This window comes from Bradysia coprophila, unplaced genomic scaffold (assembly GCF_014529535.1).
Source record: "Bradysia coprophila strain Holo2 unplaced genomic scaffold, BU_Bcop_v1 contig_232, whole genome shotgun sequence".
NCBI classification, from domain to species: Eukaryota; Metazoa; Arthropoda; class Insecta; order Diptera; family Sciaridae; genus Bradysia; species Bradysia coprophila.
This window is the reverse complement of record NW_023503493.1, coordinates 17,190,097-17,218,064: the sequence shown is the minus strand read 5'-3', so window position 1 is coordinate 17,218,064 and position 27,968 is coordinate 17,190,097. Positions and strand designations below refer to the sequence as shown.

The 27,968-nt window shown below is 37.0% G+C and overlaps 4 protein-coding genes across 16 annotated transcripts; 3 read left to right on the top strand and 1 right to left on the bottom strand.

The window, feature by feature from the left end:
• The first annotated feature begins 102 nt into the window (after nt 1–102).
• LOC119077072 (collagen alpha-1(IV) chain) lies at nt 103–14,547 on the top strand. Of its 5 annotated transcripts, none has more exons than XM_037184215.1 (21): nt 103–248; nt 462–624; nt 3,120–3,168; nt 3,228–3,480; nt 3,557–3,817; nt 3,998–4,455; nt 4,613–4,775; nt 5,294–5,627; nt 6,209–6,492; nt 6,661–6,957; nt 7,292–7,705; nt 9,156–9,233; nt 9,296–9,619; nt 9,867–10,091; nt 10,338–10,622; nt 10,799–11,071; nt 11,244–11,681; nt 11,839–11,955; nt 12,327–12,488; nt 12,544–13,220; nt 13,292–14,547. In XM_037184215.1, exons 2-21 carry the CDS (start codon nt 605–607, stop codon nt 13,544–13,546), a joined length of 5,367 nt encoding a protein of 1,788 aa, XP_037040110.1. In that variant the 5' UTR covers nt 103–248; nt 462–604; the 3' UTR covers nt 13,547–14,547. The 5 variants fall into 5 exon arrangements, with proteins under 5 accessions (XP_037040110.1, XP_037040114.1, XP_037040111.1 ...); XM_037184216.1 differs by having other exon boundaries at nt 105–248; nt 487–624; XM_037184217.1 differs by having other exon boundaries at nt 113–181.
• Nucleotides 14,548–15,956: 1,409 nt separating this feature from the next.
• LOC119077074 (cytochrome c peroxidase, mitochondrial-like) lies at nt 15,957–18,675 on the top strand. Of its 5 annotated transcripts, none has more exons than XM_037184225.1 (5): nt 15,957–15,960; nt 17,227–17,484; nt 17,556–17,846; nt 17,914–17,950; nt 18,016–18,675. In XM_037184225.1, exons 2-5 carry the CDS (start codon nt 17,233–17,235, stop codon nt 18,492–18,494), a joined length of 1,059 nt encoding a protein of 352 aa, XP_037040120.1. In that variant the 5' UTR covers nt 15,957–15,960; nt 17,227–17,232; the 3' UTR covers nt 18,495–18,675. The 5 variants fall into 5 exon arrangements, with proteins under 5 accessions (XP_037040120.1, XP_037040117.1, XP_037040115.1 ...); XM_037184222.1 differs by lacking the exon at nt 15,957–15,960 and adding an exon at nt 16,848–17,128; XM_037184220.1 differs by lacking the exon at nt 15,957–15,960 and adding an exon at nt 16,848–17,138 and having other exon boundaries at nt 17,225–17,484.
• A 1,164-nt stretch (nt 18,676–19,839) lies between these two features.
• Nucleotides 19,840–21,138, top strand: LOC119077070 (D-erythronate dehydrogenase-like). Its single transcript, XM_037184212.1, has 2 exons — nt 19,840–20,592; nt 20,648–21,138. Exons 1-2 carry the CDS (start codon nt 20,025–20,027, stop codon nt 21,037–21,039), a joined length of 960 nt encoding a protein of 319 aa, XP_037040107.1. The 5' UTR covers nt 19,840–20,024; the 3' UTR covers nt 21,040–21,138.
• LOC119077067 (anoctamin-10) lies at nt 21,021–27,761 on the bottom strand. Of its 5 annotated transcripts, XR_005087742.1 has the most exons (14): nt 27,371–27,757; nt 24,528–24,598; nt 24,125–24,467; nt 23,798–24,059; nt 23,631–23,714; nt 23,451–23,565; nt 23,207–23,316; nt 23,085–23,136; nt 22,526–23,013; nt 22,363–22,452; nt 21,938–22,305; nt 21,519–21,827; nt 21,321–21,411; nt 21,084–21,236 (listed from the first exon to the last, which is right to left on the bottom strand). XR_005087742.1 is itself a non-coding variant. In XM_037184206.1 (13 exons), exons 2-13 carry the CDS (start codon nt 24,544–24,546, stop codon nt 21,156–21,158), a joined length of 2,187 nt encoding a protein of 728 aa, XP_037040101.1. In that variant the 5' UTR covers nt 24,547–24,598; nt 27,362–27,761; the 3' UTR covers nt 21,021–21,155. The 5 variants fall into 5 exon arrangements, 4 of the variants coding, with proteins under 4 accessions (XP_037040101.1, XP_037040100.1, XP_037040104.1 ...); XM_037184206.1 differs by lacking the exon at nt 21,321–21,411 and having other exon boundaries at nt 21,021–21,236; nt 21,653–21,827; nt 27,362–27,761; XM_037184205.1 differs by lacking the exon at nt 21,321–21,411 and having other exon boundaries at nt 21,021–21,236; nt 21,653–21,827; nt 27,371–27,761.
• Nucleotides 27,762–27,968: the final 207 nt, after the last annotated feature.

Here is a 27,968-nt window from a genome sequence, read left to right as displayed (position 1 = left end):
CCGCACCACGTCCCTCGTCTATATGCTACACGTGTTGATCGTCTTACCACACATATTCCCGTACTCCCCCGTTCCTAGGGACACCAGTAGAAATATTCATTTTTCAGTCTCCGATCAGTACACTCTGGACGATCCATCGCGTTAGATCGAAAGCCGTTTTCGTGCGGTGTGTGATTTTGTTGTATGTGGTTTGGAATAAGAAAATAAGAAAAAAGCGGATAAAGAAAAACGGCCCAAAAATCGCGAGTGTAATTTTTCCACATCTTTATTATAGTCACTTTTTTGTAGTTAATTTATTTTTTGTCTTTCTTTTTAAACTTTTTCTCCAAAATATTTTTTTTTCTCCTTTTAGTCTTTCTCTCGTAAGTCGTAACTGGTTATAATATAACTGAAATTAAATTTTTAAGAATGATTTTTTATTGATTTTGTTTTATTTTTGGTTTTTTTGGTCATTAATTTAGCGAAATCGAATTTTTTATTATTAAGAGTGAAGGTGTGTAACGAATTAAGTGTGAACAATAGGGGCTTTATGGTTTAGCCCCAAATAGAAATTCTTCATTGGAATAATATCTGTGTAAAAGGCCTTTCATAGGCCTGGGGAGCCATGCGCACCCCATTCAAACGGTGAGGAAAAAATGTTTTTTGAAAATTTTGTAAAAATTAAGTTTTTTGTAGGGATCAAGAAATTGAAGTTTTTTGTTAAGGGTCAGTAAAATGTGACTCTTAGACGTTCCAATTTCTGGTTCGTACCGTTGTTGTTCTGTACAAACGAATTTTTCGGTAAATTTTAGACGTAGAGTAAATTTGTAAAAGATGAACGGTTTAACATAAAAAGCGACGGTGATGATGAAAAAGTATTCTCTCATTTTTCTATTTTTCCTATCGTATAAATAGGAAGCGCTAAGTTTATTGTTCGATTAAAAAATTTTTGTCTACTTAGTAGCTTAGTGGTGATTATTTAACAGGAAGTAGAGCGAATACACAATTATCCGTTGAATTGCTTTTGTATTCTTTAATTGCAGATTATTCGGAGATTTTTTTTTTAGATTTTCAATACTTGAAGTCGTTATAAATATGTGTAATAAAATCTAAAATTTAAAGTTGAAGATTGTACACTTTATGTGTAAGCAGTTTTTATGAGATAATTGTAACAATTACAATATGGATCTATGAGTACCATCATTAAAATGGTGAGGAAGAGTTTGAGGCAAGAAATGTCATTCAAATTTTGGCAATTTCGATCCGACGTTAAAATTATGTTTTTGATGTTGAGTGAGTAATGATTTGAATTTTACATAGTAACAATGCGAATGCGCAAACTAGTTCTTACCTTTTAACGTCGTTAAAAACAGTGGGTTTCGGTTCTACATCATAGAAAGTAAACTTACTTCTTCTGATCAAGATTATTATAGTAAATAAAACATAAGACATTGCCTCAAAAGATGTACGCTTAAACTAGAATTTCTATTCTTCCTCACTTAAATTTTACTTTAATGTCTGCAAAATATCAATTTCTGACTCAATAGTTTGGACACCATCACGCGTTTTCTATGCAAACTTGGAGGATTTCTTAAAAAAATCATTCACGTTTCTCATGAAATTTTATTTCCCGCTGAGAAAACGCGGAAAATGAAGGATATCAAGTAAATGCAACAGCGGGTCTTTCGTGTTGTATATTAAAGTTTGTGTTTCTTTATAACAAAAAGAAAGAAAAAGATTTCATTACATTCTCTACTTTAATTTCAAAATTACTTTTCGAAGTTCATTTTTGTACTTTACGGTGGCACTTTAACGTTCTATGTTAAAGGTTGTGACTGACCACAAGTGCCTCATTGATCACAATCGAAATGACATTGTTTCACGTCTTAGACATGCAATATCCAATACGAGTCTCAGCTCAGCTTAGGTTGGCTATGTTTGAAAATATTATTTCGATATAAGTATCGAACCAGATTTTTTGTAATTCGATGTGGAAATCGCAAAGAATGATAAATTTCTAATTTCGAACAAGTCCTTTGCCGCACTAGTGCAAAATATGTAATATTGAAATGTCATTTAGAATTATATTTTAAGAGTTGCTAATTGCGGGTAACTATAAAACGCAATATTACCAATTACCATCGAAAAATGTTCCAATTTCGTAATAAATTTATGTTCGATGACTTCGCCGAAAATGTCATTTACTGCAATTCAAATAATAACTAATTGAGATATCGCTTAATCCACATTAAGAAACTATCAAATTATAACTTCTTGCGAACGAATTCAAATTTTCAACGGAAAATCATACTCGATCAAACTCTCTGATCTCTGAATAAATTAGGAGAATATATAATTATAACAAACTCTCTGTACGTGATAGTGTACAGTATACTGCACTCGACTTACACTTATACACCTCGCTTATAGTCGAGGGATTTAGTACATATTGAAGTCAAGTAAATTAAAGAACGATCGAATATATAAATTGATCGTTCTGTTTACTTCTTCAGCAGATACAAATTAAGCGAAATAGTTATTTATGCAACAAGTTGATAAATGTTTTTTAGGCACACGAAAAGTATTCATCACTCGGAGGTATAAATAAATATTTTTTATGCAACATTCAATGGTATGTTCTTTTTATCACTAGTAACAAAAGGCTAGATGGAAATCCCCTTTTTACTAGTTACAAAAAGTACATCAACGACGGAAAACTGTTTTTTTTTTAAATGATGATAAGAAACTATCAGACTATGAGGTAAAAAAATTAAGTGACCACATACAGTCGAAGGCAGTCAATTTTCAGCATAAATTAGCTTCAGCTGTTTTTCAGCTGATCCATACAAACAATCAGCACCGTTTATACGTCTTTATACGGTTTTACCACTATCATGCGCGTGCGTGTAGCAGCTTCAACCGTATAAACAAGTATAAACCGTTTTGATTGTATGTGTGGATCAGCTGAAAAACAGCTGAAGCAAATTTATGCTGAAAATTGACTGCCTTTGACTGTATCACCAAATGTTACTAACGCTGCAATATTTGTGAAAATCTTAATTATTACCAGCATGTTAAATTATCGCATCGTTTTCACATCGTCTGAACCCATTAGAAGTAACTTTATTATATTTTTACAGATTGACGGCAGTCGCTATATTATTACTATGTACAATAGAAGCTAGAGCGGTAATCATTACTTCAATTTGATAAAATAGTGAAATTAGACACAGTGCGTTTATTTCTAGCAATTTTGGAATGACGCGAACAGTGGTGGTGTAGGATTATTTAACCGACCGGACAATTACAGAGACACCGAGGAAAACAATTTTAAAGTAGACAGTTCGTACGATATAATCGACTCAAATAGCGCAAGACGTAGCGGTGAGCCACAAAGAAACTGCAGTGGATCGAATTGGTGCATTCCGAAATGTTTTGCTGAAAAAGGAAGTCGAGGTCTACCTGGTTTAACTGGTTTAACAGGTCAAAAGGGTGTACAAGGTAAGCACGACAGTTTACTGCAGATCCATTTCGAAACAATTACAGCGATCGTTTTTCAAATTTATGTTTTTAATAGGCTTCCCTGGCGGAGAAGGATTGCCTGGTCCGAAAGGAAGCAAAGGTGAACCCGGATTAGTCGGACCAAGAGGTTATAAGGGAGACATTGGTCAAATCGGCAAACCAGGCTTTCCAGGAGTTGCTGGAGTTCCTGGACATCAAGGAAATACTGGGCCTCCGGGTATTGCTGGTGTCGATGGATGTAATGGAACTGATGGAAATCCTGGTGTTTCTGGTTTCGATGGAAATCCTGGACCCCGCGGTCTTCCTGGAGCGTTAGGTAATTTGAATCAATTTCGCCCTTCAATCGATAGAAGTCATTTCAAGTACATTTTTTTATTGCTTACCCTAATTGCAATTTTGACAATTTCTTCTACGTAACATTATTTATTTTACATTTTAATTTTTGTCAAATCAATTTAATTTCATCTAACAACCGTTCCTTACATCGAATTTTTAGGTGAAAAGGGAGAAAAGGGTGAACCTGCTCGATTACCCGATAATTATCTAAAGGGACAAAAAGGTGAACCAGGTTTCGAGGGAAGACCTGGAGAACGTGGTCAGCCGGGACAAAGTGGACCTAGAGGACCAACTGGTAATGAAGGCAGGCCTGGTGTTCCCGGACTTCGTGGTGAAACTGGAGTCAAAGGTGAAAAGGGTGTCTCTTGTGTATTTGTTTCGGGACCTCCTGGTGAGCCTGGTGATAAAGGTGACAAAGGCGATAAAGGAACATCAAATATTGGGTATGCAACAACCAGTCCCACAAACAATGCCGGCCCACGAGGCGATAGAGGTGAACACGGCGAGAAAGGTGATATGGGACCGAAGGGTGATAGTGGATACATTGGACAAAAGGGTCAATATGGTGACATAGGACCTAAAGGTGAAAAAGGATTGTCTGGACCACCTGGCCCTAGAGTAAGTAATTTTGTTACTGTAGTATTTAGTGAACAATTTATTGAAATTCGTTTTTCAGACTGTATATTTTCAAAAAGATACATTTTCGATGGCTTGAATATTTTGATATTTAAGCTCTCAATTTTTCTATTAATTACAATTACAATACAACTTTCAGGGTCGTGATGGAAACTACGGACCTATTGGACCTTCGGGACAAAAAGGTGATCGCGGTGTCGAAGGATTACGTGGTCTCGACGGAAAGCCAGGTCTAAAGGGTGAACCCGGTCAGCCCGGCAGATATGGTGCACAAGGTTTACAAGGACCTCCTGGACCACCAGGTAAGTTTCACTGGCTAAATTTAAAATCATTATTAATGCGCTAGACAACAGTGAACGCAAGTTGAAAATTTGTTTATTTGTCTCCACGGTGGAAATGTTGCTAAGAAATTTCGAAAAATTAATTGATTTACACACATCTACACATTTTCTGTTTTCTGGTGTTTTTGTGAATTTTGCATGCACTTGCATATGGAGAAATCAAAAACTCAAGACACAGAAAATGTGTCGGTTTTGAAAATTCCGTGCGTAAACAGCTCGAATGTGCGTAAGCAGATACAAACATCATAAATGTAAAGAAATGGTTCAGATGTTTGCTACACTTATTTATTTATTTTGAAATCAAGAACTCTTGAAATCGATCAAATTGTAATGCACCATTGAATTTGATGAAGTACATTAATTTAGTCCCTGAAACATGATCTTCTTTTGAATAAATTCCTTTCACCTAAATTAATTCCTCGATGAAACGTTTGATTTTTCTGACTGAAATATTTATGAGACAATGTTACACATAAAAGGTGGTGGGCATGGAACACCTGGACCAGCTGGACCTAAAGGACCGAGAGGTTTTCGTGGACCGCCAGGACCGAAAGGATTAGATGGCTTTAATGGAGATGTTGGACCTCGAGGGCCTGTTGGTATGAAAGGAGGACAAGGTATTCCTGGAAAGCCTGGTCCAGAAGGTCTGTCTGGTGAAAAAGGACAAAAAGGAGCGTACGGACAAATCGGTTTGCCAGGTCCAATGGGTCCAAGAGGTTTGGTTGGACAGACAGGACCTGAAGGACCACGAGGTGACACAGGACTTCCAGGAATCGGTTTACCGGGTCCACGTGGTGACGATGGCATGCCTGGGTATGTAATATTTTATAAGTTAGATATTTATGCAACAAGTCACTAGATTTTATGTTATGAAACGAACCATATCGTGTGACAAAAACACCCAATCTCTCAACGTGTTGTGCATAAAACGTTTTCTGCAACCAGCTGACTTTTTGCAACAAGTGAAAAAAGACCCCCATTACGCTCATTAAAGTAGACATGAAAAAATTCAGTTTTTGCAGAACAGTTGCAAGACATATTTCTGAAATGCAAGACATATACCACTGAATAAAAGAAATGTTAACAACGATTGAGTAGACTGCATTTATGTACGCTTCAAAAATTGGTTCTTTGCAATTATTATATCTCAATAGCCGAAATTTAATCTGAGCAGGATTTTTCCTTACGATTAGTAGTTCGAAAGGAGTGACAAAGTATATGAAAATCCATTTCGTCACTCAGTGCAAAATGAGTTTAGAAATTTATTTCAAATCATTCTCATAACTTGAATTATATTTAAAAAAAAAAAAAATTTTTTTGAATCTTTACTCACTATTGATGAAATTTCCTGTTTATTTAGTTTAAAATTTTTACTTTTTTAATTTTTGCCACAGATTACCAGGAATGAAAGGACAAAAAGGAGAACGAGGATTCAAAGGTGTTATTGGTGTTCCTGGCGATTCAAGAGATGGAAGACCAGGTATGCCAGGTAGACCTGGTCCAGTTGGTGAAAGAGGAGAAGCAGGTCGTCCAGGATTGCCAGGAATGAAGGGAGACATTGGTGAGAAGGGTGACATTGGCGGTCGCTGTTCCGATTGCAGACCAGGTATTAAAGGTGACAAGGGTGATGCTGGTTTAGATGGTCTACACGGTGCAATGGGACCTCCAGGAATTCCAGGTACAAATTCAAGTTTTGCCATTTAAATTATATAAGAAAAATAGAATTTTTTCCTAACGTTTTTTCCTAAAGTTATTTGAAGTCTCTTGGACTTTTAATGTGATAATAATTCTCAACTATACTGCTGATTGAATCATTTAAGAAAATGTACACATCCTAATCTTCCAGGTGAACGAGGTTATCCTGGAGAAACAGGTGCTGATGGTTTGAATGGTTTGCCGGGTCCAGTTGGTGAACCTGGCAAAGATGGCGTGCCTGGAAGACCTGGTCTTGAAGGACCGAGAGGTGAAAGTGCATTTATTGCTTTGGATCAAATAGAAGCAATCAAAGGCGATAAGGGAGAACGTGGTGAAACTGGAAGAATCGGCCCGAAAGGAGATGAAGGACAGCGCGGAGCACCAGGTTTCGATGGACCAAAAGGAACGACAGGATTAAAGGGTGACGCAGGAAGGCCAGGACAACCAGGTATTTGAAGCAACTAAGTTTCAAACTTTAATTTTAAAACTGTAACCTAACAAATTCAGATAATTTAGATTGAGTAAAGGCAGAAATGCTTGTTGAATCGTATGACAATTTTATTTATATCTTGATTCAATCTTACGATTCGTCTAGTAATTTCCTTTGTATTTTTTAAATGATTTTTTTTTCACCCATTATCTATTCAAAATGAAAGCATCTGTGATATGCTTTTCGAAAAAATATTTGTAATTCATACTGTCAGCATTTTGTTTCAATTCTTCTCTCAATTTACTGTTTAATTTAATTCAATCAATGAAGAAGAAAAAAATATTTAAAACAGGAATTGACGGTGCACCTGGAAGACCCGGATTAGATGGATTCCCTGGACAGAAAGGTTTAAGCATTAAAGGTGAACCTGGTGTTCCTGGACGAGATGGTGATCGAGGACAGAAGGGTGAATCTGGATTTGAAGGCCAAAAAGGTGAACAAGGTCAGTGCCCACCAACGAATATAGCAGCTGGATTCAAAGGCAGCAAAGGTGATCAAGGCCAAAAAGGAGATCAGGGACCGCAAGGTTACACTGGAAGTCCTGGTGAGAAAGGTTTACAAGGATTGGTTGGAGAGAAAGGACAGACTGGGCCTGTTGGACCTGCTGGACCAGTTGGCCCTAGAGGATTGCCGGGACCGAGAGGAGAGAAAGGAAATCAAGGTCCGATGGGCTTTGTGGGCAATCCTGGCAAAAATGGACTACGAGGTAAATGCTTACTTACGTTACTGTGAATTTTAACATATGAGGAGCCGAAATAACTAATTCAAACGAGGTTCTAAATGCAAGAAAAGACATTGAGTTCATAGAACAACGACAATATTTTGTATTTTTAAACCTTTAGAAACATCCTAACTGATTTAGTTAAACATTAAAATTAATTAATTTGTCGAGAATAATTGCTTCTGCAGAGTAAAAAAATTATGTTTGTGCTACAAAGGATGAATAATGTTCCAATCCCTTGATGTTGTCGGCCGGTTGAAGAATTGTGCTAGCAGTTAATAATTTATCTTGAAATAAAACATAATCATCGATTTCCAACCACTTGAAATGCAATGGTCGACTCAAATCTCTAATATTGTTTTCGCAATTCAATGACGGAAAAGAGCTCTTACCTGTTTCTAATGTTATAATTCTTTTTAAAATTTTATCCAAGATTAGCATGAGAAAAAAATATCCTTATTTCACTACATCCATCATTCAATCATGTATTCATACATTCACACATGTGTGAGCGAATCAAACGGTCAATTCTTCCTACTTGATCACAAATTAAATTTTTGTTCAGCAAGAACTTGTGTTGTATACTGTGATCAATTTTAGATGGTATATTTTGATGAAAATTTTTGTATTAATATGTTTTGCATAGAAATAGTTCATTTCCGGCTTGAATTGCGAAAATGTTGTATCTACCACGACAGGTATGCTGGTCTATTTTCATACCTTCATTAGCCATGTTTCCTTCGACTTCATTTATTTTCTTCTTCTACCACAAAAATTGTCTGTCCGAGTAGCCCCAAACATTTTTTTCCCCAAGTCTCAACGATCGATTTTACACCTGCTAAAATTCGTAGAAGTTTCTCATAAGACCACGTTGGTTAGAGTGAAAAAAAGATATCTCCATCCCTCTCTTCATACCCTCATAGGTCCTTCATACATACCTTGGTAGATAAATAACTATTTCTGTAAGAAAACAATATTTTCCACACATTTTACAACCACGTTATGAGTGTTTTTAGATATGTATGGCGGATAAGATCATTACAAAATGCAAGATTAGGGCGGAATTAATTCATCATAAAAAAATCATCCGTTTTGCCTCCGTTTACTGACAGATGTAATGAAGTGGCTTACGTAAACGTGTCAACATTTTATTAAATGGGTGAATTTTCTTGAATCCAACCTATTAAAGGTCACTTATGATTTAGAAAAGTATGGATATTATAGAGACATTCCGATTTGTACCTACATATTTATCAGTCGACGTAAAATTTACACATTAGAAGTAACTTTCTCAAAATGGAGGGTAAACTTATAAATCACAAGTTTTACGCCGAATCTTCATCAAAAGTGAAAGACTCTATCTAATTATGGAAAACAATGTTTTGTTTGGTAACTAAGTAGTTGTCTCATTATACATTTATTATTTCACTTTTAGGTGTTCCTGGAAGACCCGGCGCACCAGGCATTAAAGGAGAACAAGGAATTTCAATGGTTGGACCTACTGGACCGAAAGGTTAATAGCATAACAAACTAAAATTAAATTTTACCCTTCGTTTTACACAATCCTTTTTTTAGGTAACACTGGATTCCCTGGCCTAAAAGGTGACCGAGGTGCAACTGGTGAAAGAGGTCTTGACGGTTTACCTGGTGCTGTCGGTTATCCTGGAGAAAAAGGTGATACAGGATTTGCTGGTAATCCCGGCCAGCCTGGTTTGCATGGAGAAAAGGGTGATCTTGGACCTAAAGGACCTGCTGGTTTGTCCGGTCCGCCTGGAAGACCTGGAATGGATGGAGTGAGAGGTTTGCCCGGCGAGAAAGGAGAAGCAGGAGCGACTGGAATGATTGGTATGCCAGGTGTAAAAGGTGAACGTGGAGAGCCTGGTGTTGATGGTGCTAAAGGTAATATTTGAATTAAAATGTAAAAGAATCATAAAACTTAGTGACATATTTCTGGCCAAGACATTCTTTAAATCGTTTTTTACCATGAAGCCATGAGGCTCATTTTGGATCAAATGGAGAAAAATGTAGATCTGGTAAAAAAACGGTTTAAAGAATGTCTTGGCCAGGAAAATATATCACTAAGTTTTATGATTTTTTGATTGAATTTTCAGAAGATACTGAAACTAAACTTTTGATTTTTCAATAGGTTACCAAGGTCACAAAGGTTTGTCAGGTTTACGAGGACCACCTGGACAAGCAGGTCCAAGTGGATTACGAGGTGAAAAGGGTGAAAGAGGTTTGCCAGGATTGGATGGTCCACCTGGTGTTGATGGTCCATTAGGTCATCCAGGTGTATCAGGACTGAAAGGTGATATTGGCCCACCAGGACCAGCTGGTTTGGATGGCTTGCCTGGACGAAATGCAGAAAAAGGTGCTTTAATATTATGAATCAATTGTTTTTAAAACTAGCAACTACTAAGATACTGTACTGTCGTAAAAACAGTTTCATAAAAAATAATTAATTTTTACAAGAAACTTAATTGCCGAGAAATGCCGACAAACAATTTTGTGTTGTAACTTCCTACAAATAATTTCTATAATTTCCATATTGAAAAAATAGTCTTGTTTTTGTTGAATCCTAAATCATTTCTTAAATTTAAAAATTCTTTTATAAAAGGTGAAAGAGGATTGCCTGGACCAGTCGGACCTAAAGGAGAAGCTGGAAATGTATCTGAAAAAGGACAGAAAGGTGAACCTGGTGTTCCAGGATTAAGAGGAGCCGATGGTTTAGATGGATTACCTGGACCGCTTGGGCCGAAAGGTGATGCTGGTATTCCTGGCTATGGACGTCAAGGTCCAATTGGACAAAAAGGTGAACCTGGTATCGATGGAAGAGATGGTTTGATGGGATTACAGGGTGAAAAAGGAGACCGCGGTAGTACTGGATTGAGAGGACTAAAAGGTAAAAAACTAAAATTCCATCTGAGAATAAAGTGTACAAACTTCGTTTTTATTGTGGCTCTTAACAAAACAATGTCACGAATACTGCAAATTAAGGCAGACAATCTACAATACTTTGAAATATGTGTTGAAAGTCAGAAAATAGAAAATCATGTATTCAACTGAATATTTTTATAGGTGATAAGGGACAAGTTGGAAGACCAGGAACTCCAGGACAGCCAGGTATGGATGGTGCACGAGGCGTTGATGGTCCACCTGGATTGCGTGGTTTTGATGGTGCACCTGGACTAAAGGGAGAAAGGGGAATGGTTGGTCTTGAAGGATTGAAAGGCGACCAAGGTCCAGCTGGAAGATATGGTTTGCAAGGTCCAGCAGGACCAAAAGGTGATCGCGGTTTTACTGGTGAACCTGGCACACCGGGACCTTTGATTGAAATTAAAGGACAAAAAGGTTACTACTTTTTATCAATTTGATATAGAAATTTGTTTCAACCAGAAAAATTTAAATTTTCAATTTTTATTTCAATTGTTAAAACATTTTTGGAGCATTTTTTTTAAATTGCAAGAAATGAAATGTTTTTAACAAATCGAGAAATCATGTTAATCAAATAATTAATTTTAAGGTGAGCCTGGAGTGTTTGGACTTGTGGGACTTACCGGCGAACCAGGTTTAGTTGGTCCGCGTGGTGAACCTGGTCTAGATGGTATCAAGGGAAATCAAGGATTAAGTGGTCCACGTGGATTACCTGGAATGAATGGATTACCAGGACCAAAAGGAGATCGTGGATTGCCTGGCGATGTTGGTGAGACGGGTCCAGTTGTTAAAGGTGAAAAAGGTTTGCCTGGACGACCCGGAAAGCATGGACGAAATGGACCGATGGGATTGATTGGATTGAAGGGAGACAAGGGTTTGCCAGGATTGTCTGGTGAAACAGGTCTGCGCGGTCTTCCAGGTCCACAAGGTCGACAAGGTGAAAAGGGAGATCGTGGATTAACTGGTGCTCCTGGATTCGATGGAGCCGATGGTAGACCTGGAGCTCCTGGACCAGTGGGTGAAAGAGGTGCGTTTTTACATAGTTGATTTATTATTATAATTAGCAACAATATAACGATCAAATGAATAAACTTCTCTGAGAATTCTTGTAAAAATTCCAACGATTAACCATAAGAAGTAAAATGAAATTTTGAACAAAAACTTTTTTTTTTCTCTTTCCTTAGGTTTCCAAGGTGAACGTGGTGAACCTGGACCAGCGGGCTATGAAGGACAAAAGGGAGAACGTGGTCTTTCTGGTTTACCTGGACCAGCAGGTTTGAACGGACAACCGGGACCTAAAGGTTCGTAATTTATCTCATATCCCAAAAAAAGCTAACAAATTTTTTATAAAACATTTTGAAAGTAGCTAAAACACGATTATTCAATAGAAATACAGTATTCCTTTGCCAATTTTTGTATTTCAATTCGAAATTTCGCGTTTTGAGTGATTTTTAAAATTATTAATAACGAAAGTTGTAACTTCTTTTTGGTATATGAGCAAAGTATAATCTTATAATGATATTCTCATCAGTAAAAAATATAATTTTTGTTTTGTTTTGAACTAAATTAAAGTTTTGTGTCCCAAAAAATTTCTTCATAACCAAAAAATAGTCATCGTGGCTGATAATTGGGAAATGAAAACTAAATAAGACGCATTTCACTTTTTACATAGGTAATGTCGGACAACCTGGATTCGATGGTCCACCTGGACCAATTGGTTTGATCGGAGAAAAGGGCAATCCTGGTCTTCGTGGTCGAGACGGTAGAGATGGTTTCTCAGGAGAAAAGGGTGACAAAGGAGAACCCGGATTAGTTTCACCACCTGGACCACCAGGTTAGTTGGAATAGTTTGCTATGACGAATTTTTTTATTAAAAGCGTAAATATAAGGTTTGCCTGGACAACCTGGACGCGATGGTATAAAGGGAGATCGTGGTTTGCCGGGACCACCTGGAGTTGAGGGTCCACCTGGTTTACGCGGAGAAACTGGATTAACAGGTTTAAGAGGTCTTGAAGGACAAAGAGGATCGCCAGGTCTACGAGGAGAAATTGGTTTCCAAGGAACCCCTGGTCTCGATGGACAGCCTGGACAACCGGGACCGAAAGGAGATCAAGGTTTACCTTGCACTCAAGCTCCTGATTATCTTACGGGCATTTTGCTAGTCAAACATAGTCAATCGGAAGAAGTTCCCAGATGCGAAGCCGGTCACATTAAATTATGGGATGGTTACTCATTGCTGTACGTCGATGGAAACGACTATCCACACAATCAAGATTTAGGTTCACCCGGATCCTGTGTACGAAGATTCTCCACACAACCTGTACTGGTCTGTAGCCAAAATAATGTATGCAACTATGCATCACGAAACGATCGATCATTCTGGCTGTCCACATCAGCCGCTATTCCAATGATGCCTGTTCAAGAAGAGGAGATCCGACAACACATTTCCAGATGTGTTGTATGCGAAGTACCATCAAACGTAATTGCCGTACACAGTCAGTCGAATGCAATTCCAGACTGTCCACGAGGCTGGGACTCACTATGGATCGGTTACAGTTTCTTAATGGTAAGACGACTCGGAATATTTTTTTTTTTTTAATTTTTCAATGAATATTTTGTGTTTTTTTTACATAATAGCACGTTGCTGTCGGTAATGGTGGTGGTGGACAAGCACTATCCGGACCAGGTTCATGTCTCGAAGACTTCCGTGCAACGCCATTTATTGAATGTAATGGTGACAAAGGACATTGTCATTACTATGACACGCAGACTAGTTTCTGGTTGGTGACACTAGACGATTCACAACAGTTCTCCAGACCCGAACAACAAACACTAAAATCGGGCAATTTATTAACTAGAGTATCACGGTGCCAAGTTTGTATAAGAAATTAAAACGAAAAAAGAAAGATTTTGTATAAAATATTGGATAGGTTTTTGTATTATCTTGTTGTTTTTTTACCAATCTCAAAATACAGAACGTTCAACTTGCTGAACGTTCTGATGTGTTCATTATACCAAAAATAAATAAAATGAAGAAGAAAAATTGCTCTTAGCTGCCTTAAAAAACCATTTGTAACGAAAAACATTGTAATTAAAATTAATTATTTTTGTAAAACTAGAATTTCTTGCAGTTTTGTTTCTTTAATTTTTTTTCGAGTTAAACGCTCAAACCAACAAAGCCAACAATCGCAGGCTAGAGTAATTTTCAATTGAACATAATTCTACACCTAAATTGTTTAGATCCTGGGATTTTGGAAACGAATGGACAAACAAGAAGTTTACAAATTTTTCCTATTTCTTGCGACAGTACACATGAACAGCAAAATTATGAATATGAAAAACAAATCAGAATAACAACTTAATGTGATACGTGTATAAAAAGAAATGAATCTAATAAAATATATGAAACAAAAAAAAACATTTTGCCGACAGTTTTCACCTCCAAAAAATCAGATTTTTATTTCGTTGTTGGAATAAACCCAAGTTTTGTCTTAGCTTTAAATTAAAATTTAAAAAAAAAATCAACTCGTTTCTCCTATACCGATATCAACGGCTTAGTTAATTTAATTCTTTTTTGTTTTGTTAAAGTCGACAATAAATAAATACCAAAAGTGCCATTGTTGAAAGCAATTAAAAACTGCAGCACGAATATTAAATATTTTTAAAATATGATGTCGTCACGACGCTTTTTTAATTGTTTTCGTTTAGGAAATAGAAGAAATTAATCGATAAAAATTATTTTTCTTTTGTAATTTGCTAATAGATTTTCTGTCTATCTCTCCTTTTATTATACGTTTCCGATAAAAAAAAAATTAATCTATTTTCCGACGAAGCAGTTCTATTAAGTAAATGTATATTCCTTTTAAAAGTTAAACATAAACAGAAAAATTAAAAAAAAACGAAATCGTGTTTTATTTTTTAGGATAAAACGTTTCGAGTCTTTCTTCTTCTCAATTGAAAGCAAATTAAAGGAAATATCAAGAAACTTCTTCCCACGTAAATATAAATATATATAGTATTTACATGCTTTAGTTTTCCCTAGAGTCGAAAGGCGCTTATTTCACACCTAGTTAAAACAAGAGAATTGGTTTAGGCTTCAAAATAATGTAATAGCATTTTACATGACTCGGGATAAAAAGATGAAAAGAGTTTTCTCGTGAATTCTGTTGATCCGAGGCGTAGCCGAGGTCAATAAACACCCTAAAACGAGACTTTTCATTTTTATCCCGAGCCATTTAGTGAATTTTCCATGCTGAGGACGTCGAAAGAAGGGCTTGAAACATGAAAAGTACGGTTTTCGACGCATGTAGCACGTGTAAAATTCATTACAAAACTCGGGATAAAAAATAAAAAGTCTCGTTTTCGCGTGTTTATTGATCATTATCGGCTATCTCTCGAATCAACAATTTGCATGCTACATGCGTCGAAAAGCGTACTTTTCATGTTTTAAGCACTTCTTTCGGCGTCCTCAGCATGTTAAATCCATTACATGCCTCGGGATCCCTATAGTCATGTAAAAATAATTTCATATTGAAACGGGACCTATGTCACACAAAAAAGCTTTCGTAAAAGTAAATTGAAATTTTCATAGGGTACATCGTTAATAACATCCGAAATATGAAACTTTCCATAATCCTTACGAATCTTTCATTGATCTATAGAAAAAAAAAACTTAAAGAATCCTTATAAGGATATTCATGAATTTGTCAGGCTGAACATTAACATGGATCACGGTCAGCTGGAGAATGTAGCTTGAATGTACTTGAATGTAGCTTCCGAATGATAGCACTTTTATGAAAAATAAATCGGAAATGCTTCAAAGTTGATGAGTTTTCCGGGACACTTTTTGGTGTAACCCTAATACCGACTCCTTTAAAATAAGTTTTTTCATGAAATATCGGAAATACTATCCAGAACAAAGGAAATTTTTCAAAAAGATATTGCATTTTCAGAGATGTTCGACTTTGAAGGTTTTCATATGGATGACTTTTCCGGACTGAATTTTTTTCCATTTTCCGGGGAAAAAACTCTACAATTTTTCGTGGCAAACAACATGGAACAAAGAAAAATCTTAAAGAACTTAAAGGCGGCCGGAGTAATTTTTTTCGACACAAGGACCTGGACCAGGTGCTAAACATACACACATGTCTAACACATTTTGTCTCAATGAACACAATTTTTGTTTGCCCCTTTCACCTAGCTCATCGTAAATGATTCATAATTTTTACGACGAACTTTGCAAAGAACAAACGCGGGACGTTACGCGGATGATGCTAGCGACAGACCACATCTAATAACAGGATAATGTTCCGTGATAATGTGATTTTTAGATCTAATAAAATGGTGGTTCAAGTGACCATCTCCAATTTACAGTTTTAAAATTTTCGATGGGAAAACAAACGTTAAAATTCATCGAAGTGACTATTCTCAGGCGCCTACAAATAGTTTCTTTATTTCTACTAATTTGCCTGCGAATAGTGTCCTAATATTATAAAGAAACTAGGCAGCTGCATTAAGTGTAAGTGTACACTCGCGGAATTTTGAAAACCGACACATTTTCTGTTTCGTGGTCTACTGGTTTTTTGAGATTTTTGCGTGTATTTTTATATGGAGAATTCAGAAACTCAAGTAAAACACAGAAACAGAAAATATGTCAGTTTTCAAAATTCCGTGTGTGTAAGAAAATTTATGAAGGAACACAGTGATCATTTGAGACCTATGTTACCCTTCCTTCCCTTCCCATCTCTTCAAAAGCTTGTCTTTTAAATAAATAATTAAACACAAATTTTTAAAAAACACTGTCTGTATCAAGTGGTATTTTTATTGACAAATGGGTGTAAGAGGTAAATACAACTTGGTATGTACTTATTACGGTTTTTGGGTATATCTTTCAATGTCACATACCATTTGCAATAAGAGATATAAAAATATAAGACAAATTTGTTAGTATAATGTTCAAACAATATCAAAAACGAATCCGTACAAAGAGGATCAAAAAGAAAAATAATTCTTAATCGTTGTAATAAGCTTCGCGAATATCAAGATCATATTCATATCCAATACATGAACCACCTCACCTTTTTCATAGTAGATACTGACGTTCTATGATCTCGTCGACTTAGTGTTGCCAGATTGGATCATATAACATCATATGAGCGCTTCATTGTTCGTTTGATTGAAACGACTTCACTCCTCTACACTATTACATAAAACGCACAGCATAAAACCAGTTTTCATACACGATATCGTTCTCATCGTTACACAGTCGGCACACAGTCATATAGGTCATAATACTTTGATTGTAATAAATACAAGAGAATAGAACTGTTTACAACATACAACCTATATATCTCACATTACGTGACATAAGCACGAAACAGTAAGTCCATTAGTCCATTGAAGTACGTCTGAGGTATTGAAGGCAACTAGTTGCGCAATTATTAAAAAATAGAGTTTTTATTTCTATAAAAATTGGTGAGCAATACCGGCAGTAACACGGGAAAACTACCGGCTCTGTTCTTGTATTCGTTCTATCATTACAAAGCACAAATTTCGTCTCGTTCGACAAATAGATAAAGATGGCATCGGCGTTGAAAAAATTACCTTTTGTAAGAGCCGGCACAATTGTGATGACGACACAAGCGTTCCGAAGAACTTTCCAGCCAAATGTTATCCGTAATTATGCATCAGCTGGAGCAGGAAAGGAAGGTGGATCACGATTGGGTCTTTGGGCAGCATTAGCCGCAGTAGGAGCTGGAGGCGGCTATTACGTATGGTCCACTCAAAATGATGGCAATAAGGGTCCTAGGAAGCAAGAGGATTATCAAAAGGTTATTTCACGAGTTACATTTATCGTTTTGCTTCACTTAGTGTTGATGTGATGTCATTTCTGACAAATCAGGTTTACAATGCGATAGCAGAAATTTTAGAAGAAAATTCGCAATACGACGATGGATCATACGGGCCCGTTCTAATACGACTGGCTTGGCATGCTTCTGGTACTTATTGCAAAACGAATAAGAATGGAGGATCGGCCAGAGCTACAATGCGCTTCGAACCAGAAAGCAAGCATGGTGCTAATGCTGGCTTGCACATTGCGAGAGAAAAATTGGAGAAAATTAAGAAGCAATTCCCATGGATTTCTTACGGTGACCTGTGGACTTTGGGAGGTGTTGTAGCTGTGCAAGAAATGGTGAATAGTGGAAATTTTTTTCATTGCATTGATCGACAATCGACTGTATACATAATGTTTATTTCAGGGTGGTCCGACCGTCTCTTGGAGACCAGGACGTGTTGGTAAGTCAATTTACATTTTTCGTTGGTACGCTTGAGTTACAATTTATTTCCTTTTTCTCGCCTAGATGGAGCCGCTCAAGATTGTCCACCAGACGGTCGTCTACCCGACGGTGGTAATCCTACACCACAACATCCTCGTGACGTTTTCTATCGAATGGGATTCAATGACCAAGAAATTGTGGCTCTTATTGGCGCCCATGGTGTTGGTCGATGCCATACGGATAGATCAGGTTTCGACGGTCCGTGGACATTCTCGCCAACCACTTTCAGCAATGCATACTATAGTGAATTGTTGAATCGCAAGTGGGTCGAAAAGAAGTGGTCGGGTCCGAAACAGTTTGTGGACAAGGAAACCGGGAATTTGATGATGCTGCCGGCTGATATGGCATTTGTCAAAGATGCCGAATTTAAGAAATGGGTGGAAACGTACGCTAAGGATGAGAAAAGGTTTGGCGTTGATTTCGCAAAGGCTTTTAAGAAATTGCTGGAACTGGGCGTCCAATTCCCAGAGGATGCGCCCGAAATACAATTCAAATCTACGTGAACGTGAGCATCACTTTGCATGATCAATTACTTATTATCTACATAAATATTATATTCAGCTTGCAACTGTAAAGGCATCGTATCAAAATTTATTTTTCTACCAGAATGTGATGAATTTCCTGTTGATTTACTTGGCATCACTTTAAAACATTCTTTTAATAAAAGCATTTCAAGAAAACGTTTGCCCAATTATTCTGCTATCAACGCAATCGAGTGAATTCCAAGTGCCCAAAGGTCATATATCGTCATGAAGAAATAGATAAAAAGACATATCGCACGCTCATAATCCTACAATTTGTGGGCAACAAATCCTATCGTAAGTCCATACAAAATAATCGCTGTTAATAAGTCAATTAATGAGGAACATTCTCATTCATTCATGACGTGTGTGTCGTCAACAGTTACGAAAGATTAGATTTGAGGCTAGTGAATGGGACGAGTTTTTTTTTGTGCTGATAGACGTTTGTTTCTGTATTAACGACAGGAAATTGTGAGAGACGCATAAAAATGATCTGAAGTCGTATAACGAAGAGGTGGAATTATGTGGAGCGAATAAAGTTGATGGATTTTCCAGATTTTTGTTATGGAAAATTTTGAACGAATATTTTTGTGTCTCCTCTCCCGGTTTTACCAATTCGTATTCGTTTTGGTATGAGCTAAGACAAAAAAGTTTCGAAAAACTCACCTGTCGCAGGTAACTTTGTCTCCAGGTAATCTACATTATCTGCCGCAGCTGTATTTTTTGTGTGGGGCGCTACAGCTGTGGCAGCTATTGTACATTACCTGGAGACAAAGTTACCCGCAACAGCTGAGTTTTTCGAAACTTATTTGTCAGTGCATGTCACTTCAGAATCTGAAGTTCAGATCCAATCAGTTCTGATGAATTCAGAATCAAATTAGGTCAGATCAGGTGAGTTTTGAACTTAAAAAATTCAGGTCAGATCAGATCAAGTCAAATCTAATTTATGATTCAGATCAATGGATGCCTGACCTGTTCCACGCCTTAGAAAAATTTACTCGAGTGTAATTTACTTGCGATCCTTGGTCTTCATTACGAATGTCATTTCCGAAATTTCTCGAACGTCTTCATAACTTATCTGTTTTGTATCTAATCAAAAATAGCTCATAAGCATCAAAAAACTCATGTAAAACTCATTTAAAGGGCATAAGTCTGAAATTTGTGAGATTTTCTTTGTTCTACAGTTTTGAGCCAGACCTACTAAAATACTCGAATAAAAACCTAGCAAACTTTGGCATACGATCCACCTTATAATCTAATCTTCTGTTGTGTTAAGTAACAGGTTTTATCAAGCAAGTTATTTACATTTTTACGAAAATATCTCATCACAGAGTTTCAATTTGAAGTGGTACCTTGTTGTGAACAGAAGTATTTTGAAATTTATTTCTTGAGCTAAGTCGTCGAATATTTTTGTGTACAATTCGAAAACTTATCAGTGGAACAACAGAATCATAAATTTATCAAAGCCAGTAAATACCTGCACTTCATCACCCACCAAACTCTGTCTGTAAAATGCATATTCTTATCACTGGAGCTGGAGGATTTATTGGTCAACTGATCGCTTCCGCACTTCTGAACGACTCACAATATACGGTCACACTTGCTGGTATAGTACAACCCAAGATACCAGGAAACGTAAAATATCCACAAAATGCTAAAACAGTAACAGCCGATCTCAGTGACGCTACATGTTTACCGTCCATCGTAACAAAAGATTTGAACGCCGTGTATGTGCTCCATGGCATTATGTCATCTGGCTCGGAAGCAGACTTTGAGCTTGGCATGCAAGGAAATGTTTATGCCACAATGAATCTGCTGGAAGCGCTCCGGAAAACATGTCCCGGAGTTCGAGTCATATATACTTCTTCAATGGCCGTTTACGGCCGTCCAATTCCAGATGTAGTACACAATGGTGTCATACCGACGCCACAATCATCATATGGAGCGGAGAAAATTGTCTGTGAAACGTTGATAAACGACTACACACGTCGAAAGTTTATCGATGGCTTCATTCTCCGCCTGCCAAGCATTGTTGTGCGTCCAGGCGAACCGACAGCAGCAGCTTCGTCGTTTCTTTCTGGTTCTTTTATTACTCACCACAATTTGCCGAGCATTTATCTAATTTTATCTCTCAGGAATGATTCGAGAACCCTTTAGTGGCCTTGCATGTATCATTCCCATAGTCGAACGTTCGCTTGTTTCGTGGTTATGCTCTCCACGCACCCTGGTCTGTAATCTTCTACATACACTTACCATTCCATCTGATGCTCTACCATCACATATTCGTCAGATTAATTTGCCTGGTATCGGTGTTTCAATACAGGAAATGATGGATGCGCTGGCGAGTGTTGGTGGAGACAATTTGTTAAAATACTTAAAAGAGGAAAATGATGAGAAATTGATTCCCATACTGAAGAGCTGGGCGACGGCTGTCGATAATGGTCCGGCGCTCGAACTGGGATATAAGAAAGATGTTTGCTTTGAGGACATAGTTCGAGATTATAAAAATTTTCTGTTGCAGGCCTAAAGTCGTGCTGTTAAACGAACATTTTTATTCGCAAAAAAAACAATCGGTTCGGTCATGTTTGCGTTCCTAGCTTGAAATAAACGAAAGTCGAAAGTCGAACTGAACATTTTTGAATTTTAACAATTTTTATGGCGATGATGACTTCCGTGGACACTGTAAAAACGGCGATACAATATTTGTCTGGTGAGCTGTGCACTCTGAAAATTCAATGGGAAACATTTCGTCAGCAAAATTAAACCAATTTTTAAGCGAGACCTTAATGAAGATGTTGCAATATTTACATCGTTAAAATTAGCATGTTGCGGTGAGAGAGCACAGGCAGGCAACTGCATCCATCAATGATAAAATGTAATGGTTCGCTTTTTAAACGACCTTCATTGACAAACCACACGGTCCCGAGGAGTGTTGTGAGTGATTTGTATGGAGGTTATTTAGTCAGTCGTCACTTAGGAAGTAAATTAAAACACAAGCAAAATTACCGTTCTCTTATTTTAGTTCTACAACGGAAAGCCAATCCAAATTTCAAGCAACAACTCTCTCTCTCTCTCTCTCTCCCTATATCTGTATGTAGCACATCTCTCACACAAAACGAAATTTAATTGTAAATTTTAACCTCTCTCTTCATTGCTTGGCGCGATTCGTAATCAGCTTTGGCCAATGCAACACGAACCCACCATGGTCGATCGGGAATCGCTTTGTTTATAGCCCAGGCAACACCAAGCAAAATATGTTCACCGACGACAAAGGCCATTAGGACATCTTGTGGCAGTGAATTCGGGGCCAGATAGCTAAGTGACGTCAAATTAAGGCAGAGATATTAGATTACAGAGGGTGTTATGGGAGTGAATTCGTTTTCGTCCGTGTTGACCTCTAGTCTAAAAAATTTGTTTTGCTTTACCTCACTTCCGGCTGCAGATATAACAAGCCACAGTTGGTGATAATTGACATGACTAGTAATGTTTCGAATGCCAGCAGCCAGGCTCCGGTATTCTTAGCTCGTTTTGCCAATGGTCGTTTGTACATTTTGCATAATTTGAATGCGTCCAACCGAATTTCGATGATATTATTTACTAGTGCAGTTAGAGCAGCCAATGGTGCCACCGAAGCGAACAGAACAACGTAACCGAATTGAATGTACATTTCCAGGTAGTCCTCATACGTGCTGTTATATTCGAGTAGAGTGCTCTCGTATTTATTTTGTTTAATACGAGGATCGTTTCTGGGTAGCTCGCTGATATTTAGATCCACTAGTTGATGCTCTTGTGGCTGCAGATATTTTCATGTTCTTAATTTGTGTTTATTTGAGAATCCAGAAATATTTACCTGATACCAGCTGCTGAGTACCGAGTCCTTCAAAACTAACAGTCTTGACATGGCAATGGGATATAAGCTACCCTGCATTTTCTGCACTATCTGCATGAATTAGTCAATCAATTTTCCGAATCAGAAGTGGTAACAACAAAACAACAAAATCTCAAGAACTTACTTGAAATACGATAAGCTGCGTCATCAATTGAGACCTCACCATGTTAACGTCTCGCAACCAGAACGCAATGTAAAACAATGACAAAAAGTTATTTACAAATTCGAGTGCAATTAGTTTCACCACTCGATGCCTTTCGTATTGCGCCTGAGTCCTGTGATTCTCACGATCCGTTAACCAATTAGCCAGAGCCTCAAATTTTCCAGAAAAAATTGCCACACAAATGGCCTCGAAAATTGATGGCAGATACGTTAACCATGAGTCAGGACCAACCAAATCGGTGACTTTGCCTTCGAGCCAGAATTGCGACACTGCCAGTAGAGCCGCAGGTATCATACAGATGAGGCACAATGGAATGGATACGCAGTACATGATGACATACGTCTTCCATATGGGATACTGAGGTTGCATTTTGCCAGTGATTGGATCTTTACCAATTGTGCCGTAGAAGCCGACACGGGGCTGATCTAAATTCGTCATGGTTATGGTACCTTTAGTTAGGAAAAGATACCAAAAACGAAATGAAATAAAAATTTCTCAAATCTTAAAAGTAAATTCGTACCCCAGCGATAGGCCAGAGCAGAGCATTTACGTTTCCATACTTCAAGGAAAATCTATTCAAAAGAAAAATGATCAGAAGACTGAGTTGCACAGTGATTAAATTGTCCTGTTTTCTTCACTTACAGTCATCCAGATCACATAAAATATACAGAAAAATGGAACGATGCTCCTGCAGGTAAAATACTGAACTATTCCTAGAATGGCGGGTACGACCAGAGCCACAGTGTAATATTCTGAAAATATGAAACGTAAACTGGAGAGGATTTAATGAAATTATTGTCAGTAAAAATCTTTTCGCTTAAAGTCGAGGTGTATAGGGTGAAATGGGTCACCTTTATCGATGCGATAGAGTAAACTCAAGGCTTACCCACAAAACAGAAATAAATTCCCACACTTTCGCCAAAATACTCTCGAATCTTTTCCACTGGCTGCTTCTTCAGCGAACTCAGGTACCATTCGGGACCGAATTTTTTCAGAAATTCCTGTGAGAAACAGAGCCGCTTTCATTATCCGATTTATACTCGATAAAAGCGATGAAAATTTGTACCTTATTTTGTAATGGATACACACTTTCCACAATGCCATCTTCCAAGCATGCAGAAATGATAGACTGTCCATGGTAAAAATTGACCTAATGTGAGAGATTAACATCACCGCCAAACTCATGGAAAATCTTTGTTACATTGTCAGGTGTTAATCAATGTTTACACTCACATGTTCAGATCCAGGTAGAGATTTTTCGTGTTCACTAGCTTTAATGCTGTCGAGTGCATGTTTCACAATAATTTGCTTATCAGCAGAAGTCAAAATATTTTCTACGTCCATACTACCGTCCACAAAGAAGTCGTCCAAGCTGCTGACATTGAAATTTTTCATGACTCCGCTTCTACTCTTCTTCATAATTTCCAACTCATCGGCCATTTGAAAAAATTTGGTACTTGTTGCCGATAGGTGAAGAACCAGTCCTTGGCTTGTACTACCAAAAATGGAATTGAAATTATTATTGGAATCTGATCGAAATTTAATCATTCTTATCCGTACTCGCTGTTCGGTTCTTTTCGTATCAGCAGCTCAGCTCCGCCATAATTCTTCTTACCGCGAATCTTATCCACAATCCAACGAAGTGATTTACTGTTCACATTGTTAGCAAACTTAATGACTAGGTACGTTTCAAATGCTGATGAGTCTATGTCTTCGTCTGTATTTTCTTCAAAATTAACCCGTCGCTTAGACAACGATTCGTCGTCATCTTCTGTTTCTGCTCGGTCCATACTTTCCATAGTTTTGATTTGAATATTTCGTTGGCGTAAACGCGGGTTGTGGATGTTGTCGACATCCTTTTGTGATTTTGTAATTAGTGGTAGGGGAAGTGAATCCACGGAATCTGAATGTTATAAAAAGTCTTATGTGTTTTGATATAATACACAATTGATATTTGATTCACCTCGTCTTTTTTCGCTCATTTTATTGTTGTGTAGTCGATTTTATCAGGAATATCCTTTTGGTGCTAATGACCTGTTCAAAAAATTATTGTCGAATTAGAGTCGATTGATATCAAACGACATTTTATTCATCAAATTTAGATGCAATTAAAAATAGTGCCCGGTTAACCTAGATACACAACAATTTTTAAAAAGCTTCACTCGGTTCCTGCTTTGCTACACCAAATGGACAAATTATTTCAATTACAAATTTTTTTCGATTTGTTTGAATGTAACTCACACTATCGGCGTTGATAAATTTAATGCTTTTATTGGTGCAATTCAAAACTTTATCGAATTTCGAACGAACACTGTTTTGAAATGTTTACTGTTTCTATATGAAATGTTTTGAGTTGGTCCTACATTGATTGTGTGACGCAAGTCCGTATATCTACGATGCATACGACAAAAAATACAGCGCAAGTTGAAAGGAATAAATAGTCATTTGTGTACCTGATTTGCAAGATTGATTTTAGGCAATTTCGTGAGTTGTAGGCCGAACAGAGTGAGCCAAAGCCAAAGCAATACACATGCGAGTTTTCATGCAAAGTGCCGAAAACTCGAGAAAAGCTCAAAAATTGCCGTCACTTTCGGCCCCGAAGCATGAAAAAATAAATAAAAAAAGAGGGAAGGGGTCGTGGATGTACCTCCTATCAAAAACTCAATGCGTTTGTGTTGATCCTAAGAAAACGCATTGATTGTGTTGATCTTAAAGAGCTTTTACCAGCTTCATGATTGAAAAACTCCCTCTATAGTCTCATACACACTTAATCCACGCCATTAGTCGTATAAATTTATACGTCAGAGAGAGCTTTTTTCTCCTTTGTTGCTATCTGTCAGTTTTTCTATTTTGTGATGCAGTATGGAAATGAAAACTAAAATTGAGATATCTTTGCTGCTTTAAGTGGTTTTTTATATTTTTTTGGACCAAAATGTTTGGAATCGATTGGCATTAACAGATTGTGTGCAAATATTTATTTTTTTCTATTTTATTATTTTGTTAATGTCAATCGATTCGAAACACACTTTAAAACATTTTGGTCCAAGAAAATATGAAAAACCACTTAAAACAGCAAAGATATCTCAATTTTAGTTTTCATTTCCATACTAAATCGCAAAATAGAAAAAATCACAGATCGTAACAAAGGAGAAACAAGAATAGACCGGCTGAAGCCTGGTGAGGTCTTTTTTCTTTTCTTTTTCAATTTCTGTTTACTATCAGCTTGGTATTCATTCAACTACCACTTTGTTTGGTATTCAACTACCAAATTTTCGAATTATAAATAGGCAAGCTAGCCGACTAATTTCGTCAGTCGCTTTGCAGCTCTCAAACAGTAAACATCTCTACAACCTCCGTAATAGCTTGGTAGTCAACTACCAAATACTCGATTTATAAGTAGACCAGCAGGCCGCCTAATTTCATCAGTCGGTGCTCATCTCTCGAACAGTTAACATCTTCGCTGATAATTATTTTGGTAGTCCAACTACCAAAAACTACCAAATTTTCAAATCGTAATGTCTGCTATGATCGATCGGTTACCAGATAACAAATAATAATGATTTGCCTGGTGTTGATTTGATCATAGTAGCATTGCAATTCTAAGTGTCACGTATTTGGCTGTAATCGCCATAATTATAGTTTGTGACACAGACACATGGACGGACGGACGGACAGATGAAGTGTCCACAATAGGTTCTTTTTTTAAGAAAAAAGACCTAAAAATCCTCTCTGACGTATAAATTTATTCAAAAGCTCACAAAGCTCACTTCACCTGCAAATTGCAGATGTTCTATGGAAAATTTACCGATGGTGGTTGTTTTCCGCTAATTTCTTTTCGCACAACATACTTAAAACTTAAGAAAATTTGAATACTGATCCCGCAACCGATTAGTAAATGTGAGAACTGATCCCGCAACCAATACACACTCTGTCATTATCAAGAACGTATAGCGAGAACTTAGGTGGAATTTGACGCAATCTTAAGGGACTCGTTTCACAAAGCTCATTGTTGCATAAAAATCGTCGGCCTGAACTGATATCATCACTCGATCGAACTCAAATTTTACTTATTTCGATAACAGCTTTACGGTCTATAGTGATGTTACAATTTTGTACATTCTTTCGGTGCTTAAATTAAATTTTAATTAAAATTTATGTAAAATAGCCGTTAAATGAAGTGCTAATTCGAACAATAAAATAAACCAAATAAATTTGAAATTCAATTTTTTCAATTAAACTTTTCATCACATGAAATTTTAATCTGAATTTCATTGTTCTCCCATATCACAATATTCGAATAAAAGCAGTGGTTAATCCATCGACAATTGTGTAAATATTTACTTAGAAAACCGCTTTACGGCTAAAGCAACATAAGCACAATATGAATTCATACACAATTTATCCATATCCAATCCACGTATCTTGAAATAAATGAACCTAAAAGTCGACTCATTATCCCATCATTGTACACACGCATTCAATCTTCTATAGAAAAATCTAATCGGGATGATGTTATTAAAAGATTGTCGTCGACGACGATTCATTTTCTCAATAATTTTATTTTCTACGCGACGACGAATGGTTTTCGTTCGTATAAATATATTCCACGTGAATATCGCATAGTCGTTTTGCATTTGTTTTTACTTCTATCAATTAGAATGTTATTTTTGGCAGTAAACGAACAAATATTCCGGTTAATTAATTAGAGAGTAGAGCAGTCAATTTACTATATGCATCCGAAAGCACACACACGCGATCATCTATCACACTTTCAAGAAATTATCAAGCGACGGCTACCTGCCTCACCTGTATCCTAATTAGTATTTTGATTGTGATAAACTGTGGACACGATGATAAACAATTATATTGAAAGGTTTATGCGGCTTGTCTGATTACCACATCGATTTGATTTAAATCGAACATTAAATATAATTTGAAATCACTGGCTGGGATTGATAAATTGCATTTGAACTACACACTTTCGATGAAGCAAAATAAAATTTCGTCTTTTTATTTTGTGTGTAAGCGAGATGTTATCCACGTCCCATTTGACACTCAACTGAAGTAGCTATTTTTGTTAGTCGATTTTATTCCGAACGAGAGCACTTTGTATAATTTCTCTGCTATTTTAAAAACAAAAATTTTAATTTTTTGTTTGCTATTTTTTCTATGATTCTGCCGATGTAAAATAGAGGAAATGTGTGTGTACAATCGGTAATAACAGTGCGAGTTTTGAACTCAACGTCATTAAACGGCTGTTACGCTTTGTTTCGATGATGTGTGTTGCATCTTCACAATAATAACGTTCCGTTTCGTAATGCATTTCGTTTCTTTTTTTTTAACATGAACATCCAAATAGTTTACCGAATATAGTTGAGGAAAGAACCGAAATTTTTTTATTTGG